We start from the raw sequence: 20,720 nt of genomic DNA, 5'->3' as shown, positions 1-20,720 counted from the left end.
AATCTTCTTTTGAAGTCCCCTCTATACCTTACTCCTAATATTTTAAAATTTACGAACCTTTGTACCAGTCAATCCTGCCCTGGGGAAAAGTCTTTGGCTATTGACTCCATCCATTCCTCTCATTATCTTGTATACCTCGATCAGGTCTCCTCTCTTCCTCCTTCTCTCCAGAGAGAAAAGTCCGAGTTTATTCAACCTCTCTTCATAAGACAAGCTCTCCAGTCCAGGCAGCATCCTGGTAACCTTCTTTGCACGCTCTCCAAAGCCTCTGTATCTTTCCTATAGTAGGGCGACCAGAACTGGACACAATATTCCAAGTGGGGTCTCACCAGGGACTTGTAGAGCTGTAACAAGCCTTGCGGCTCTTAAACTCGATCCCCTGTTAATGAAAGGCAAAACATCATATGCTTTCTGAACAACCCTATCCACTTGGGTGGCAACTTTGAGGGATCTATGTATTTGCACAGCAAGATTCCTCCGTTCCTCCACATTGTCAAGCATCCTGTCTTTAATCCTGTATTCAGCATTCGAGTTCGACCTTCCAAAATGCATCACTTCGCATTTATCCAGGTTGAACTCCATCTGTCATTTCTCAGCCCAGCTCTGCATCCTGTCAATGTCGCGGTGCAGCCTGCAATAGCCATCAATACTATCGACAGCACCTCCAACCTTTGTGACGTCTGCAAATTTACTAACCCTCCCCTCAACCTCCTCATTCAAGTCATTTATAAAAACTACAAAGAGCAGAGGCCCAAGAACAGAGCTCTGCGGGACCTCACACAACACTGACCTCCAGGCAGAATACTTTCCATCTATAACCACTCTCTGCCTTCTGTCAGCCAACCAATTCTGAATCCAGATAGCCAAATCTCCCTGTATCCCATACTTCCTGACTTTATGACTGAGCTTATCATGGGGAACCTTATCAATGATGCATATACATAGTCACGAAAAAATTTAAACAAGATAGAATCCACTACAAAGGAAGATGGAAAAAAATACAGTTAAAAAAACTTAGGATGTCTTTTGCATAGAAATATTTAATTTGTGGTAAAAACAATGCCTGCAGATGCTGGAAACCAGATTCTGGATTAGTGGTGCTGGAAGAGCACAGCAGTTCAGGCAGCATCTGAGGAGCAGTAAAATTGATGTTTTGGGCAAAAGCCCTCCATCAAGAACACAGGCAGATTGCCTGAAGGGTGGAGAGGATCAATCTCACTGAAAACTACAGGAGTATTAAGACAAATGCTGAGAGGCATGGGAGAGGAGAAAGTGAGGACTGCAGATGATGGAGATCAGAGCCAAAACGTGTGATGGCTGTGTTTTTCCAGTGCCATATGTTTTGACTCCTCACATGGGAGTCTAGGATCACAAGACATCATCTCCAAATGAAGGGATGCCAATTTAAGACTTGAGATGAGGAGAAATTTCTTCTACCGAGTGTTCTGAGTCTTTGGAACTCTTTGCTATAGAGAGCAGTGGGGGAAAAGTCCTTGTGAATATTGTAGGGGCAGGATGTCATCCAGTGCCCTAGGTGGCTCAAGGTAACTCTGCCTGTATTCTTGATGAAGGGCTTTCGCCCGCAACGTCGATTTTACTGCTCCTCGGATGCTGCCTGAACTGCTGTGCTCTTCCAGCACCACTAATCCAGATATTTAATTTGTGATCAAGGCTGTTTAATTGATGTCTTGGATCTTCAACAGAAACCAATATTTCAGTTGTTGTTTGAGATGGGGGGGTGGAGTTAGGGGAGGCGGTGGTGTGGGGGGGAGTGGGGGTGAGGAGGGAGTTGGGGGGAGGGGGGGAGTGGTTCTGGTTTCTCTTTTTAATCATTTCCGTAATCAAGCACTTTTAATTTCTGAGTGGCTGAGAAAGAGAGAGCTTCCTCCAGTTTTGCAGTCACAAATCCATCACCCCTGGTCAGCCACAAGCAATTGGCTGAAATATAAGCTGGTTTATGTATTGTAGCAGCTGAGTTCACTATTTAAAAGTTTGATAATGCGGATTATGCCTTTCATCTCCAATATGTGAAACTCGCTCTAGAAATGTGAATTAAAAAGGGGAAATGAGAGCCTTTCTATGCCTGACAGGGTACACTACTTTTCAATGTCTTTTGAGAAAATGTTAGTTACGGTTCAAGATGATTTTGTTTATTTCACATTGATTTCCTGAAGCTTGGCTAACCTGTGTGATCAAATACTCACCCTGGATATATTATGATTCGGAGATGCCGGTGTTGGACTGGGATGTACAAAGTTAAAAATCACACAACACCAGGTTATAGTCCAACACGTTTAACTGGAAGCACACTAGCTTTCGGAGCGACGCTCCTTCCACAATCACCTGATGAAGGAGCGTCGCTCCGAAAGCTAGTGTGCTTCCAATTAAACCTGTTGGACTATAACCTGGTGTTGTGTGATTTTTAACTGGATATATTATGTCAGTGTTTTTCCTTTTTAAAAGTGATTTCAGTCCATGAAAGTAACCAGTTACTAAAATAAGGTGATGGACTTTGAAAATCATTAGTCCATATTTATTAGTATCATGACAAAAACAACATGGCTTCAATGAAAAAGTAGTCTAAACAAATAGTAACTCGTGTCTGTACATATCTAAATGAAAAAGTAATTTTTAATACTCTGTGCAATCTGTTGGGTTTCTGGGTGGGCGGTGGAGAAACCTTGTCTCTTCCTATTATGTCAGAAGATCAAATGCAGCACACTTGATGTTGCTGATGGGTGAAATTCCTCTCTGCATTCGGAAATAGGTACCTATGTATATGGACGAGGTGGAACATCTCTGCAGACTCTTGAACTAATGTCAATTTTATCTTCCATCAGGTGTGTTCTTGCCACAGACATGACTCGTCATAATGAGATTCTGAATCAGTTCAGATCCATTGTGTCAGTGTTTGATTTTAACAACAAAAACCACAAGGACATCGTGAGTACCAAGTTATTTCAGCCACACTCTTAGAGTCACTGTCTCACAGTCATTTAGTTTGCTGTACAACCTAAATGAATGAGACATTGGTGTGGATAACGCTATAATTTTGTTATATGTATTATTCAGGGGTGGAAGTCTGAGCTCTATATAGAGCCTGTTACCCTTGCATGTAATGTGGACAATTAGAAACTGGAACACTGCTAATCTGTAAACAGGGTATATGCAAAGCTTATTTAAATGAAGTGATCTCCGCAAGTGCAAATTAATTAGAAAAGCAATTAATCAAAATGATGGGGCAAGAAAAGTGAAGTTTGATTAGTAAACATTTAGCAGTATGTATTTCTCTATTTTATCCAGACCTTCAGAGATGTATGAAAACATATACTTTTAGTACATGAGGATTCTCTGCCTTTGCTTTAACTGAATTGGGGTTCCTCTCAGAAACTCATTTCTCACAATATAATTTTCCAACTTTCTGGGCAAATACACATAAGTTGTAAGCAAAATTCATTTGTCCTTGAAAATGTTTAAGTTAAACAGCCATTCCATGATACAGCTGGAACATGTTCACACCAGCCAAACAGCTGTATCTGGGCACTGAAGGGAGAACTCAGTAAAAAACATCGTCCATGCCCTTGGCTTTTAGTTCTTGTATCATCTCTGATCCCTGTGTCTGGTGTCTTTGTGGTGCCATATTCAGTGCCACTCTCCCTACCATGGAAAATTTGTGAAATTAGGAAGGCAATGGCAAATTGGCCTTTATTGAAAGAGGATTGGTATACAGGAGTAAAGATGTTTTGATACAAATAGGGACTTGGTGAAATCACATACAGAATATGATGTAAGCTTTAGTTTCTATGCTTAAGGAAATATTTAATCCGTACTGCATTGGAGGTAGTACAGTGAAAGATCAATAGATTAATTCTAGAGATTGAGACCTTGGCCTATGATGATATGGCGAGTAAAGTGGGTTGATATTCCGTGAACTCTTATGAAACATACAAAATCCTGAAGGGAATTGTCAGGATAAAACTGAAACTCAGCCAGATTCACCACACAGACACAACAGCCACAAGAGGTGAGGAATACTGCAATGAGTGACTCACTTCCTGACTCTACAAAGCCTGTCCACCACCTACAAGACACAAGTTAGGAGTGTGATTGAATATTCCCCATCTATCTGGATGGGTGTAGTTCCAACAAAACTCAAGAAGCTTGACACCACCTGGGACAAAGTGGCCTATTTAATTGACACCACTTCCAAAAGCATTCACTACAAGGCCTTTGTAACAGCAGTGTGCCATTTACAAGATGCACTGCAGACACTTACCAAAGATCCTTAGGTGGCACCTTCCAAATCCACGACCATTTCCGTTTAGAATGAAAAATGTAGCAGATATATGGGAACACTACCACATGCAAGTTCCTCTTCAAGCCACTCACATCCTGCCTTGAAAGTGACTTCACTTTTATTGGATCATAATCATGGAATTCCCTTTCTAATGACATTGTGGGTTGCAGTGATACAAGAGGCAGCTCACCACTGCCTTCTTAAGGGCAACTAATAATGGGCAATAATTGCCGGCCAGCCAGTAATATCCACATCCAACGAGTGGATTACAAAAAAGATCATGCATGGAACAATGCTCTATCAGTTAATGTTTTTAAGACTGTGATAACATGTAGATTCAACAAATATGTGGAGAGTGGGAAAGTAAAGTTGAGGCAGAAGATTAGCCATGATCATATTGAATGGCACAGGAGGCTTGGGTGACTATATTGATTGCTGTTATTTCTTAACCTGTTCCTATTCCTCATGTTCTTATATTCTCACCTACTCATCTTGATTTTCCTCTATCCTGTGTGGTGAATATGTAGGAGAGGAGGATTAAACAAAGAAAGATGTTCCTGACCCCTTGAGATGAAAGAGATAGCAAATGACGAGGAAGTACTTGATTGTCTGCTGCTTCACAGGGATGCCATGCTATTGGTTTTGTCTACAATTTGCAACGCCTCAGTGATTACACTTCTCCCACAGTTAAATGGAATATTTCCCCAGCAACATTATGGCCTATTCCTCATAGGGTGGTATGGGTAGCTCTGTGTTGTCTTGTATGTCTCCTTGTGTTTCCCTATCTTTCATTAGCAAAGTGTACACATTTCTCCTGCAGCAATACTGAGCACCTGAGATTCAAATAAGCATTTGAAAATTTTGCCCAGTTATCTTGAGATAGATATAATAGAAATATTAGTAGCATACTGTTGAATTGGAGGAAGGAATTCATTCCAGCTATGAACATCAGGGGATTTTACAACACGTTTTGTTAGCTATAGAATGAATGAACTCCTGAATCACAGTGCAGTCAGAAGGTTGAGTTGTACAGCTCTTGATTAATGAGGTGGAACACTATCTTGGTGTCAAAAAAGAAGAATAAACAGTGACTGCCATAACCTGTTCTCAGTTGGCACTGCTGAAACATGAGAGAATTAGCATACCATGACACTGTCATATTCCTCTCCACGGCTTCTTTCAGGTTTCCTCCAATGAACATTGAGCAGGCATTCTCTTCCTTTGAATGTTCATCCTTCCAATTCCCTGCACCATTCCTCTTTCTGAAACTTCCACTGGAAGCTGTTCTGTGAGATCTTACTTGAGCCCTCCACTATACTACTAATTAACCCAGGTTTGTAAAACCTTCATTAATTACCGGCTGCACAACATTTCCAGGTGTCCCACATTCTCCTCCAGTGAAGTTCTCTGAGGTTACATGCATGTTACATTTATCTACTGGATATTCAATTGATTAAATGTTGCTATATATGTTGAGTTAACATTTTATCTGATTCTTAAGAGGAAGGCTTACTCCAGTTATGTACCATTGGACAAATGGTCAGTAGGAATCAATTAAGTGAAGTGACACAATTTTAAATTGTTGTCCTAAGGAACAGTTCATGTATCTTCTGATTGGAGGGAGGCAAAGCCTTTAAATCTTAATCTTACTTGAGACTACTTAAAATGTTCCTCTCAAGCATCATAGTCCAAGTCAAATAGGTTTCTCTTAAACATTTTTTTAACCATGATATGGGCAGTTTTGGGAAGGCTGCATCTATAGCTTGTGCCTTTAGATTAGATTAGATTACTTTACAGTGTGGAAACAGGCCCTTCGGCCCAACAAGTCCACACCGACCCACCGAAGCGCAACCCACCCATACCCCTACATTTACCCCTTACCTAACACTACGGGCAATTTAGCATGGCCAATTCACCTGACCTGCATATCTTTGGACTGTGGGAGGAAACTGGAGCACCCGGAGGAAACCCACGCAGACATGGGGAGAATGTGCAAACTCCACACAGTCAGTCGCCTGAGGCGGGAATTGAACCCAGGTCTCTGGTGCTGTGAGGCAGCAGTGCTAACCACTGTGTCACCGTGCCGCCCTTGTTGACTTGCATCTGCACTAGCCTTCTATCTAGTTTATACATGTCTCAAATTATGTTCAAGATTTAGATCATGCCCCATCTTCAGCTATGTTGCTCTGAAGAAAATCACTTAACTTCCAAGTTTGACTCTTCATAACTTAGTGGCGCAGAGATTTGGAGTTATTTTGGTTTCTCCAATATATCAAGGCCCATTTGAAGTTAGGGCACTCAAGCATTCATGAATTATTCTAAATATAACTTCACAAATGAGCTGATAATAATGTGCCTTAGTTCCTATTCAGCTGTGTTCAATACATATCCTAAAAATTGATGAGTGTTCTTGGCAACACCCTCATATTCACATTATTTTTAATTTATCAATTTTAAATCCATCCACTGTTCTCAAAATAACTGATGAATTTTACCTATTCATGGAATAAAATATTGCTATATGAATAGGTTGCCAAAAAGATGACATACTCTATGTCATTAGTTAAAACTCACACAACACCAGGTTATAGTCCAACAGGTTTAATTGGAAGCACTAGCTTTCTGAGCGTTGCTCCTTCATCAGGTGATTGTCACAGTCACCTGATGAAGGAGCAGCGCTCTGAAAGCTAGTGCTTCCAATTAAACCTGTTGGACTGTAACCTGTTGTGTTGTGATTTTCAACTTTGTACACCTCAGTCAAACACCAGTCTCCAAATCATACTCTATGTCTGTTTTCATTTCAAATCTTCTGCCTTATGTATATGTGCATCAAATAGGAGAATAAAATAGGCATCATTGGCTGGCTTCTTCTATGAAATGGGCACATTCATTCAGCCATTTGTTCTGCATCTCTTCCTCATTTCAATTTCATTAGCGTGAAAATATAACACAATATTGACATTGCCCATTTCAAACTGTCAGTCCAAATTATGCCCTGGTTTGGGGTTGGGGAAATGATGAAATGAGTAGAGTGAAAATTGCTGTAGTTTATTAAGGATAACTAAGATGGAGAGAAATGATTGTAGATACATGGGAAATGTTTTCTTTCTAGTTATTTCTCAGTTATTTTACATGATCCTTCCAGGATACAAGGACTTTGGACGGGAGAGTTGTGGTTCAAGCATTGCAAGGATGTTGTGAAACTTGAAAGGGTTCAGAAAAGATTTATAAGGATGTTGCCAGGATTGGAGGATTTGAGCTATAAGGGAGAAGCTGAATAGGCTAGGGTTGTTTTCCCTGCAGTGTTGGAGGCTGACGGTTGTCCTTATAGAGATTTTAAAAATCATGAGGAGCATGGATAGGGTAAATAGACAAAGAACATAGATCATAGAACAATACAGCACAGAACAGGCCCTTCGGCCCACGATGTTGTGCCGAACATTTGTCCTAGCTTAAGCACCTATCCATGTACCTATCCAATTGCCGCTTAAAAGTCACCAATGATTCTGACTCTGCCACTCCCACAGGCAGCGCATTCCATGCCACCACCACTCTCTAGGTAAAGAACCTACCCCTGACATCCCCCCATACCTTCCACCCTTCACCTTAAATTTATGTCCCCTTGTAACACTCTGTTGTACCCGGGGAAAATGTTTCTGACTGTCTACTCTATCTATTCCCCTGATCACCTTATAAACCTCTATCAAGTCACCCCTCATCCTTCGCTGTTCCAATGAGAAAAGGCCAAGCACTCTCAATCTATCCTCACACGACCTATTCTCCATTCCAGGCAACATCTTGGTAAATCTCCTCTGCACCCTCTCCAAAGCTTCCACATCTTTCCTAAAATGAGGCGACCAGAACTGCACACAGTACTCCAAATGTGGCCTTACCAAGGTCCTATACAGCTGCAACATCACCTCACGACTCTTGAATTCAATCCCTCTGCTAATGAACGCTAATACACCATAGGCCTTCTTACACGCTCTATCCAACTTTCAAGGATCTGTGAACATAGACCCCAAGATCCCTCTGCTCCTCCACCTTATTAAGAACCCTACCGTTAACCCTGTATTCCGCATTCTTATTTGTCCTTCCAAAATGGACAACCTCACACTTGACAGGGTTGAACTCCATCTGCCACTCCTCAGCCCAGCTCTGCATCATATCTAAGTCCCTTTGCAGCCGATAACAGCCCTCCTCACTATCCACAACTCCACCAATCATCTGTCCAAGTCATTAATAAAAATTACGAACAGCAGAGGACCCAGAACTGATCCCTGCGGGACTCCGCTTGTAACTGGGCTCCAGGCTGAATATTTACCATCTACCACCACTCTCTGACTTTGACCGGTTAGCCAGTTCTCTATCCAACTGCCAAATTTCCCACTATCCCACGCCTCCTAACTTTACGCATAAGCCTACCATGGGGAACCTTATCAAATGCCTTACTAAAATCCATGTACACTACATCCACTGCTCTACCCTCATCCACATGCTTGGTCACCTCCTCAAAGAATTCAATAAGACTTGTAAGGCAAGACCTACCCCTCACAAATCCGTGCTAGCTGTCCCTAATCAGGCAGTGTCTTTCCAGATACTCATAAATCCTATCCCTCAGTATCCTTTCCATTACTTTGCCTACCACCGAAGTAAGACTAACTGGCCTGTAATTCCCGGGGTTATCCGTTTTCCCTTTTTTGAACAGGGGTACAACATTTGCCACTCTCCAGTCCCCTGGCACCACCCCCATTGACAGTGAAGACGAAAAGATCATTGCCAACGGTTTTGCAATTTCCTTTCTTGCTTCCCATATAATCCCAGGATATATCCCGTCAGACCCGGGGGACTTGTCTATCCTCAAGTTTTTCAAAATGCCCAACACATCTTCCTTCCTAACAAGTATCTCCTCGAGCTTACCAGTCCATTTCATACTCTCCTCTTCAACAATACGGTCCCTCTCATTTGTAAATACTGAAGAAAAGTACTCTTTCAAGACCTCTCCTATCTCTTACTCAATACACAGTCTCCCACTACTGTCCTTGATCGGTCCTACCCTCGTTCTCATCATTCTCATGTTTCTCACATACGCATAAAAGGCCTTGGGGTTACTCTTGATCCTACCCGCCAAAGATTTTTCATGCCCTCTCTTAGCTCTCCTAATCCCTTTCTTCAGCTCCCTCCTGGCTATCCTGTATCCCTTCAACGCTCTGTCTTTACCTTGTTTCCTCAACCTTATGTAAGCCTCCTTCTTCCTCCTTACAAGACATTCAACCTCCCTCGTCAACCAAGGTTCCCTCACACGACCATCTCTTTCCTGCCTGACATACATCTCAAGGACACGTTGTATCTGTTCCTTGAAAAAGTTCCACATTTCAACGACATCCTTCCCTGACAACCTATGCTCCCAATTTATGCTCCTCAGATCCTGTCTTGCAGCATCGTATTTACCCTTCCCCCAATTGTAAAACCTGCCCTGTTACACACACCTATCTCTCTCCATAACCAAGGTGAAAGTCACAGAATTGTGGTCACCATCACCAAAATGCTCACCCACTAACAAGCCCATCACTTGTTCGTTACCAAGTACCAAATCCAATATGGCCTCCCCTCTGGTCGGACAATCTACATACTGAGTTAGAAAAGCTTCCTGGACACACTGCACGAACACCACCCCGTCCAATCTACTTGATCTAAAGAGCTTCCAATCAATATTTGGGAAGTTGAAATCGCCCATGACTACTACCTTGTGGCTCCTGCACCTTTCCAAAATCTGTTTCCCAATCTGTTTCTCCACATCTCTGCTGCTATTGGGGGGCCTATAGTAAACACCCAACAAGGTTACTGTTCCTTTCCTATTTCTGACTTCAGCCCATACTACCTTCAAAGGCAGATCCCCCTCGAACTGCCTTTCTGCAGCCGTTATGCCAATTCTAATTAGCAATGCCACCCCCCTCCTTTTTTACCACCCTCCCTAATCCTACTGAAACATCTGTAACCAGGAACCTCCAATAACCATTCCTGTCCCTCTTCTATCCACGTTTCCGTGATGGCCACAACATCGTAGTCCCAAGTACCGATCCACGCCTTAAGTTCACCCACCTTATTTCTGATACTCATTGCGTTGAAGTATACACACTTGAGCTCATCTCTGTGTCCGCAAGTATTCCCTCCCTACATTCTTGGACATCCTGAAAAACAGCTAACCTACTTGCTGGACTACAAGTCCGGATCCCATCCCCTGCCAAATTAGTTTAAACCCCCCTCTGAAGAGTGCTAGCAAATCTACCTCCCAGGATATTGGTGTCCTTCTGGTTCAGGTGCAACCCGTCCTGCTTGTACAGGTCCCACCTTCCCCAGAATGCAGTCCAATTGTCCAAATATCTGAAGCCCTCCCTCCTACACCATCCTTGCAGCCGCGTGTTCAACTGCACTCTCTCCCTTGCCTCACTGTCACGTGGCACCGGCAACAACCCAGAGATGACGACTCTGTCCATTCTAGCTTTTAGCTTCCAGCCTAACTCCCTGAGCTCCTGAATGACCTCCCCACCCCTCTTCCTACCTATGTCGTTGGTGCCAATGTGCACCACGACTTCTGGCTGCACACCCTCCCCCTTAAGGATTCTGAAGATACGGTCTGAGACGTCTCGGACCCTGGCGCCCGGGATGCAACAAACCATCCGAGAGTCTCACCCTTGTCCACAGAGCCACCTGTCTGTCCCTCTAACTACAGAATCTCCTAAAACTAGCGCTCTCCTCTTCTCCCCCTTTCCCTTCTGGGCCTCAGAGCCACTCAAACTTCTTAGACAAAGGTTTTTCCCTGGGGTGGGGAACTTCAGAACTAGAGGACATAGGTTTAGAGTGAGAAGGGAAAAATTTAAAAAGGACCTAATGGAAATGTTTTCACTTAGAGGGTGGTGTGTGTATGGAATGAGCTGCCAGAGGAAGTGGTGGAGGCTGATACAATTACAACATTTAAGAGGCATCTGGATGGGTATATGAACATGAAGGGATAAAAGGGAAATGTGCCAAGTGCTTGCAAATGGGACTAGATTAGGTTGGGATATCTGGTCGGCATGGATGAGTTGGACCGAAGGATTTATTTCCATGCTGCACATCTCTATGACATGACTCATCTCTTTCTTTAATGTTCTTTTTTCAATATTTCAGTTTGGACATGTCTTCTTCTCTGCTTTTGGTTTTTTGTATATTGTTTCATGGGACGTGGGCATCACTGGCTGTGCCACCAATTATTGCCTATTCCTAATTGACCTTGAGAAGGTGGTGGTAAGCTGCCTTCTTGAACCACTGGTATTGATGTGGTATAGATACACCTTAACAGTACTGTTAAGGAGGAAATTCCTGAAATCCAACCCAGCGTCAATGAAGAAACAGTGATATATTTCTAAGTCAAGATGGTGGGTGGCTTGGAGGAGAACTTGCACATGGTAGTGTTTGTATGTGCTTGCAGCCCTCGTCCTTTTAACTCCTTGAGTTTATGAGTTTGGAATGTATATGAATATTGTCAGCTCCTCTATCAAGCATACAAAGTCTTTTCTGTCCAATATAAACAATAAATGGTAATTTAATGTTCACAGTTCCTAAATAAATAAGATGAAACCAGTGCACATATTTTTTTCATAGAATCATAGAATCCCTACAGTGTGGAAGCAGGTCATTTAGCCCGTTGAGTCCACACCACCCCTCTGAAGAGCATCCCACCTGACCCACACCCCTACTCTATCCCCATAAACCTGCATTTCACATGGCAAACCCACCTAGCCTGCAAATTCGTGGACACAATGGGGAATTCAGTCTGGCCAATCCACCTAACCTACACATCTTTGGGCTGTGGGAGGAAACCGGAGGAAACCCATGCCGACATGGAGAGAATGTGCAAACTCTATACAGACTGTCACCCAAGGCTGGAATTAAACCTGGGTCCCTGGCACTGTAAGGCAGCAGTGCCTTACAATTAAAATGATAACTTTTAAATTCATAATTTGACCATTTCAATTATTTAAGACAATAGAACATGAAGGACATAGAATTATGTTGGTGTCCAGAGATTCAGTTGGCCACATGTTTGTCTGTTTCCATTTGTAAAAATGCTTGCATATTTTTAAGAGTCTCACAGCTGTGACCAAATAGCCTGAGAAAATAAAGTAGCCTCAACATTTCCACTTGGTTGCTTTGAACAAAGTAAGTTCAGACTCTTTTTATTACTGTTTGCTTACAGCTTACAATGATTATTATAAAAGTAAGCGACATTTCCAATGAAGCTCGACCATTGGATGTAGCTGAACCTTGGCTGGATTGCTTATTGCAGGAGTTTTTCAATCAGGTAACCTGAAAACATTAAATACAATAGAACCATTTTGTTAAGGATATTGGTGCAATGAATTACAATGGGAACGGAGTGGTGAATGGATACTGACATTTGCCGTGTACCCTTTTGCTAGAAATTGTAGGATGTTCAGAATACTCTTACTCAAAATTGAGTGGATATTAGCAATTCTGTAAGGAAACCAGATGGTGTCTCCAAGGATTCTGACTTCTTCAGGTAACAGTAGTAGAAGATAGTTCTTTGCCAGTTGAATACGTAAGAAAGAAGCTTTGCAGACCAGAGCTGTCAATGTTCTAAGCGTAAAGAAACAACCTATTTTGGATCAACTCTCACTCTGGTTCTGGAGTGGCACTTAAAAGAAGTTTTCGATTAGAACTAAGAAAAAATTAAAATGTCATAAGAGTTGTGCCCACTAAGGAGCCCAACAAAATTCTTAACTGTAAAGTTCCAGGCCCTTATGTAATTAATGTTGTCAGAAATACAGTTAGAAACTTCATGTTGTTGTTCATAATTTTTCTGTTGAAAACATAAGGCTGAGCTGGATCCAAAAAGGAGATAATTGTGGATTTGGGATTCCAATGGGAAATTTAATTATAAAAAAGAACAAGTGGTTCTGAAGAGTTGTACATCTAAATATTATGGCGTGCAGATTCAGCATTATAATCCACATCAGTGAAAGTCTGTGTTGAGTTCTGTCACAATACTGTAGAAATTTTAAAGTATTTTTAAATCCTTAATTTTCATGTAATTTAGTAGCTTTTAGTATTATATCGCTACATTCAATGCAAATAAATGTTTAAATTTGGTTTTGATTGGAAATTAGAAAATGGCTACCTTGTTTGGTATATACTGTCTCTATTTAGGTTTCTATTTACAGGCACTACCTTGACAGTCGTCTGAAGCATTTAGCAGCAAGGATGGAGAGTTTAGAGATTGTTATTGCTTTTCTGACTGTTTATCCTGACCTTGCCACAATTTACAATTTATCTGAACTGATTTAGCTCATTCAGCTGGTGATTAATTCCAGTAACTGGTCATATATAAATTCCAATAGTTAGTTTTAAAATAATTAGCTTGAAAACTGACATCCATCAATAATAGAGCCATTATACAAACAGATAAAATTAGGAGTTAAAATTGTTTTCTGTAATTTGGATCGGCTCTGTAAAGGAATATTCAATGGGTATTTGATGGTCTAGTGGTACTATTGCTACGATATTAATCCAGAAACTCAGCTAATATCTTGGGGGCCAAGGTTCCAATCCTGCCATGGCAGATGGTGGAATTTGAATTCGATAAAGAAACTGGATGTTCAAAGTTTGTGAGAAGATTTGTAGCTCGGGTGCTCATTGCTGTGGTTCTGTTCGCCGAGCTGGAAACAAATGAGTGCCATGCTTCTAGGAATTCCCTGGCTGTTCTTTGTTTGGCTTGCCCTATAATGGTAGTGTTGTCCCAGTCGAATTCACTCATCCACAAACTCCATCAACAAACACATCTACTTGGACCCAATATACCGGCCAATACAGCAGACAGCTGAAACTGACAACCGGAAGCGGCAAGGACAGGCCACTATAAATGCCGGAGGAAACACCACAGAAGCGCTTCACAGGAGGTTCCCAAGCACTGAGGATGTCACCTAGACAGGGGACGAAACGTTTGCAACAAAAACTTCCAGCTCGGCGAACAGAACCACAGCAAAGAAACTGGAATTTGGTATTGACCACAAAACTATTGTCGACTGTCAGGGGGAGAAAAACCCATCTGGTTCACTAATACTCTTTAGGAAAGGAAATCTGTCATCCTAACCTGGTCTGGCCTATATGTGACTCCAGACCAACAGCAATATGGTAGATTCTGAACTTCCCTCTGGTCAATTAGGGATGGGCAATAAATGATGGCCGAGCCAGAGGTGCCCACATCCTGTGAGTGAATTAAAACCAAATTTCCCACTTTACATTCTATTATTCATCAGCTTAACAGAACAGAAATGCTTATTGATTTGTGACTTCTGCAGATGAAATTTTACTATTAAATTTAATGGATACATATCTGGTCCCTGTTTGAAATTAACCCAGTTTGGCAGGAACAGGGTGGGTTCAGATTAAGCAGCACATTTTCGATCTCAGCTCATTTTTTTTCTCCATTCCAAGATATTCCTTTTCTTTTTGCCACTGGATTACTTAGTTGAAAATTGGGACCATCATTTCATCCTCGCTGTTAACATTTAATTGTGTAAAAAAAAGTGCTCTGGATTTGAGTTCTTTTAAGATATTTGATTAGGTTTCTTTCAGAGAGATGAAGACCTATATCAATTTGTCACTATGAGGGTATGTAGAGCTTACAGGCTGGTTGGAGAAATGCAATTGTCTCTGTTTCTGTGCTGTATGACTCTATGTCTCTCTGACTCAATGACTGTACTGCTGGTTTGGTCTCATTGTGTGTTCTCTACCTCTGCAGTAAGTGCATTTGGTGCTGTCTATGGGAGCCATTAAATACACATCATTTGAAACACTAGCAATTCTGCATTCTGATCTTATGGACATGTTCAAATATTTCTTATAGAGTGACATGGAGAAGCTAGAAGGGTTGCCAGTGTCTCCATTCATGGACAGGGACAAGGTGACAAAGCCATCTTCCCAAACAGGTTTCATCCGCTTTGTGTTGCTGCCATTGTTTATCGAACTCGCAAATCTATTCCCCAGTTTGGAGGTGAGTCATCAGTCCTTCTAACTATCTTTTCCAAGCAGGCATTGCCATGTCATGTGACTTGTCGACAGCCACTTCCTCTCAGTGGCAGGAATTTGCCTTTTTCACCAAATTGGTCAGGTAGAGAAGAAGGTTCCACAGGTTTAATAGCCACAATACATGTATTCGAAATCCAGTTTATGCTTTAAAAACTCAAATGATAAATTGTAATATAATCCAATATCAAGGTGACCATAGAATCATAAAAAAGGGAGCAGGGGTAGGCCATTTAGCCCATCTTGTCATTAGCATTTTCCATACTTTGATGTTCAGGTGAATGTTCTGTATTACTGTTTCTCTCCTCCCTCCTTCTTGAAATAATTGCCTTATGTTTGCCAAGCTCTGATGTACCAGGTCAAACATGTTGATATGTTTGTTCCAAGTGGAATGGATATTCTATCTTGTTAGAATGCAACCAAAATTATCTTTCAAAGATTATTTTCTTTTACATAGAATTTGGGCAGAGGAGAAAGTGAGGTCTGCAGACGCTGGAGATCAAAGCTGAAACTTTATTGCTGGAACAGCACAGCAGGTCAGGCAGCATCTAGGGAACAGAAGATTCGACGTTTCGGGCACATGCCCTTCTTCAGGAACATTCCTGAAGAAGGGCATGTGCCCGAAACGTCGAATCTTCTGTTCCCTAAATGCTGCCTGACCTGCTGTGCTGTTCCAGCAATAAAGTTTCAGCATAGAATTTGGGCACCATTGGCAAGACCAGCATTTTGTTACCCATCCCTAATTGTCCTTGAACTACATGGATTGCTAAGCCTTTTCAGAGGACATTAAGAGCCAGCCACATTGCTGTAGGTTTGGTTTCACATGTAAGACAGAATGGATAAAAATGGCAGCTTTCTTTCCCTGAGGGTGTGTGTTAACTGATTTTGGCAGTCAATGGCAGTTACATGGCATCACTACTGAGACTAACTTTATATTTCAGATTTATGAATTGAATTAATTACCATGATAAAATGAAAACTGATGTTTCCAGAGCATTAGACTGGACCATTGAATTATTAGTTCAGTGACACATGCTGTCATCTCCTCCCTTGTCTCTGGTTTACTAGCTGGAGATCCCCTTTGGAGACCTGAGGCTACGATAGAGACATAATGAAAAATGGAAACTACCACTGCATCCCTATTCAACTTACTAATTTCCTGCTCCCACCAGGTTTACCAATGGCCATTCATCATAAGAAAGTTAGGGTGTATATTCCACTCAGAGAAAACATATCAATGTGTTTGAAAAGACATGGGGCTTAGTCACCAGGAAATAATGAATTACCTCTTCTCCCCCCATGTTGCAGCCACTTCCCTGAATCACTATGGCAAAGGTACTAGTCAGACTTCCATAATTGATGATAACTTCCTGAAACCTTTGCTACAGGGAGAGAGAGTCCTGTATTAGTCTTGGTGCCTCCATTTGGACCCTAATAATTTTAACCCATAAAGATCTATCTCTTTGACTGGTATAACAAGGTTGCAAGCCCAGCTGCTATTTAAGCTGTTTCTCCTCCTTCAGGTTAATTCCTAACTCTTAGTCAACTTGACAGGGTGGCTGCTGAAAGAATGCTTCCCTTGTGGGAGAGACTAGGGCTATGGGACACAGTTTAAGAATAAGATGTTTCCCATTTAAGACTGAGGTAAAGAGAAATTTTATCTCTCATAGGCTTGAGTCTTTGAAACTCTGCTTGAAGGAACATTGCTAGGTAAAGGTTGCCAGGAAACGCAGGAATTCTCAAAACTAAGAAGCCTGTGTGTGCTGGCCATTTTGTATATTTCTACTATTCAGGTGCTACCACACCGAGCTAAGGGTAACAGTATTGGGTGGAATTTTGTGTCCTTTGCCATGGTGGTTTGGTGTTGGGGGGGCAATAAATCAGGTGGGAGGATGGTGATTTGACTACTGCTGCCTTCCTGCCTCCGTCACAACTATATGCAGAGTGGCAATGCTTCCCCATCCTTCCCAACGTGCTACCAAGTGAGGCCCAAATATGAGCGATTAATGCCCATTTAGGGTGTCATCTTGCTACCGCTGGTGTTGAACCGTTAGTGGGCTTGCCTGTCACCATGCGTGGAACCTGAAAAGGCAACTCTGGCAGAGCAGGAGGGGGAGTTTGAAACTTTCATTATCAGGCGCGTCATTGATGGACCCAGAAACCCAGTGATCCAGTAACCTATCCTTCCCTCAGCCATTGGCGCTGATCCTAGACCTCTCCTATACAATGGCATTAACAGGCAGTACTGATGAGTATACGTTGCTTTCAATCAGTAATTAGTCTGGGATCCTTGGTCCAGGGAAAGGCCTCACTAGTGGTCAGTGAAGTATCTAAATGGCACTTAATTCAATGGGCCTTTCTTAAAAGAGTCCTCTAATCCACCTGGGGTTGTGGGATTGCTAGTTGAGTGACATTGCCAATACACCATCACTAACTCTTGTGGGATTGTTTCCTTTATTAGCCATGGCCTAGATTATGACAACAAGCTTTACCAGAATCAAACAAAACACAGAAGAGGCTGCAGCTAGTGCATTATGCATTTTTCTGTTCAGTGTATTATAGGATAGATGTAATTATACTAGAGAGAATACTTAGAAGATTTACAAAGAATTGAGAATTATAACTATGAGAAAAGGTTGAAATGGTTTGGGTACTTTCTGTGGAACAGGAGAAGCTAAGGGAAATTTATTTAGTTAAACATTATCAACTACATATGGATGTGACAGATAATTAAGATACATTTGAGTATATATAGAATTCCCTAAAGTGTGGAAGCAAGCCATTTGGCCCATCAAGTCCACACTGACCATCCGAAGAACATCCAACCCTGACTCACCCCATGCCTTGAACCCTGCACTTCCCATTGCTAATCTACCTAGCCTACACGTCCTGGACACTACGGACAATTTAGCATGGCCAATCCACCTCACCTGTACATCTTTAGACTGTGGGAGGAAACCAGAGCACTTGGAGGAAACCCATGCAGACACAGGAAGAATGTGCAAACATTCACACAGTCTTCCGAGGATGGAACCGAATCCGGGTCCCTGGCGCTGTGAGGCAGCAATGCTAACCACTGAGCCACTGTGGCATCCATAAGTAGGTATAACGGTACCAGACAGGTAGTTCTAAATTTTGTATCTTGTCAGATTGCATACTTCTTGATAAGCATTCATCAAGAAGAGATGAGTTGTCAGACTCCTGACACTCAAGTGGCTAAGCAGGACTGTGCTGTGCTCTGTAATGAAACTGCAATCCAGGAATAACCAGCATCCAAAGAGAAAAGAAACGTTAAGTTGCAATTCCCTTCATTGTAATATAATAAAATTGCCAGTATTACATAACAGAGGAAATATTCAACTTGAGTGCATGTCACTCCATCTTATTTGTTCTCAAGTGAGAAGGTCTTGCGACATTTAAACATATACATAGAATTACTGACTACTCCAGTATATCCCACTCCTGATAATTGTCATGTGGCAAAATTTGAATTATCAAAACATTTGAGTTGAGTAAATCGTGTTTTTTCACTTGTCCATGGATCACTAGTAAGGCGAGCATTTATTGCCTGTTCCATTTGCCGGTGAGAAGAGCATCTTGAGAAGCTGCCCCATCATCTTAAACTGCTACAAATCCATCTGTTGTTACCAGCAACACTGTTAGTGATGCAGAAAACTGTTAAAAAGCTGGTACTTGGTTAAGGAAGAAGTAGAGTGTACTGCTCATACGATTCTAACCTAAATTTTCCTCAGTTTTAAAATGATACCTTTTTCTTTTAGCACCATGCCAATTGGATGTAGACATTTTATAATCAACCTGTTCAGAGATGTTATTACACATCCTGGAGCAGGTGGGGCTTGAACTTAGGCCGCTTTGCTCAGAGCTAGGGACACTACCACTGTGTGCCAGAAGAACCCACACTTCTTACATAATTTTAGTAGGCAAGGTTATTTACACTTATTTGTCATTGTATTGAATTATCACATTTTAACTCTCAGCAGTATTAAAAGCAATGTGTGTGTTTTACAGCAACACATCATTGACCCTGTGCGAAAGGCTTTGGACTATTACACAGAGATGGAGAAAGCCTTGGAAAAGGAGAAACAGAATCGTACTGGAGGGTCACAGTGTGATAAAGTAGTGAAACCTCTGGACAAGCAAGATGAAAACCAAAAAAATACAGATCAAACTGAGTCCAATAAAATTGTCATCAGTACTGAGCAGAAAGTCAGCAGCTCAGGCATGTTGAAGAAGACAAAAGCATTGCAACCTTTGCAGAAATTTGAGTAAATAAGTAAAAGCAGAGGATTTGAGCTTGGAAATGATCCCAACAAACAGACAATAAGTATTTATTGGCCTAGATTTTGCAGAGAATCCTGCTCATCACTAACTCTCTGGCACACGTTTCCTCTTTTCTAATGTTAATTTGAATTTGGCATGAGACTTCTTGCTATCCAGCAGTAATGATGTCAGCAAGCAGGATAAGCAGCTAATCACATTGAAGTATTTTCACAGACAGCAAACCAGGAAGTAAAATGCAATGACCACCTTTCACTTTTGATAAATTTTACAACAGATTAAAATAAAGATTGACATACTTCTATTGTAAATTTAAATATCATAATAAATGTTACATTTTATTACATTACAAAACTTGGGATTATTATTGGATGAAAAGTGTTGATTTTGAAAAATATCACATTGGTTTTCCAAGGCTAGAAGAGATTCCCTGGTGTTGGGAAAATAACACAATTAGTAACAAGTCGTAGTTTTTGGGCTGCTTTTAACAGTGATAATACAGTGCAAAATGGGCCGATTTCATCAGTTCAGTGATTTCTGAATTGATCTCCGCTCACAGGAATTTAGATTAGATTAGATTCCCTACAGTGTGGGAAACAGGCACTTCGGCCCAACAAGTCCACACCAACCCTCCAAAGAGTAACCCACCCAGACCCATTTCCCTCTGACTAATGCACCTAATACTATTGGCAACTTAGCATGGCCAATTCACCTAACCTGCACATCTTTGGACTGTGGGAGGAAACCGGAGCACCCGGAGGAAACCCACGCAGATACAGGGCGAATGTACAAACTCCACACAGACAGTGTGAAGGCTGGAATCAAACCTGGGACCCTGATGTTGTGAGGCAGCAGTGCTAACCACTGAGCCACCCTGCCGCCCCGTAACACTGCAATGGCCGGGTATTGAACCCAGGTCAACTGCTTGGAAGGCAGCTATGCTCACCACTATACCATCACTCTGCATATTCTATAGCGAAGTATAGTCCTTGTTTAATTGCACATTTGGTGACTCCAGAGGTTACCATCAGTTTTC

At 41.7% G+C, this 20,720-nt stretch overlaps 1 protein-coding gene across 1 annotated transcript in view; it reads left to right on the top strand.

Moving 5' to 3' along the window:
- si:dkey-219c10.4 (high affinity cGMP-specific 3',5'-cyclic phosphodiesterase 9A) overlaps nucleotides 1-20,319 on the top strand; it is a 109,906-nt gene extending 89,587 nt beyond the window's left edge. Inside the window, exons 11-14 of the mRNA XM_043694198.1 lie at nucleotides 2,841-2,943; nucleotides 12,537-12,641; nucleotides 15,207-15,353; nucleotides 19,415-20,319. Of these exons, the coding sequence (XP_043550133.1) occupies nucleotides 2,841-2,943; nucleotides 12,537-12,641; nucleotides 15,207-15,353; nucleotides 19,415-19,675 (616 nt within the window). The 3' untranslated portion in view covers nucleotides 19,676-20,319. The remainder of the gene's footprint in view (nucleotides 1-2,840; nucleotides 2,944-12,536; nucleotides 12,642-15,206; nucleotides 15,354-19,414) is intronic.
- Nucleotides 20,320-20,720: the final 401 nt, after the last annotated feature.

Source organism: Chiloscyllium plagiosum, chromosome 7 (assembly GCF_004010195.1).
Source record: "Chiloscyllium plagiosum isolate BGI_BamShark_2017 chromosome 7, ASM401019v2, whole genome shotgun sequence".
Lineage (NCBI taxonomy): Eukaryota > Metazoa > Chordata > Chondrichthyes > Orectolobiformes > Hemiscylliidae > Chiloscyllium > Chiloscyllium plagiosum.
The sequence above is the reverse complement of the archived record's forward strand: the minus strand, read 5'-3'. Positions and strand labels throughout refer to the sequence as shown.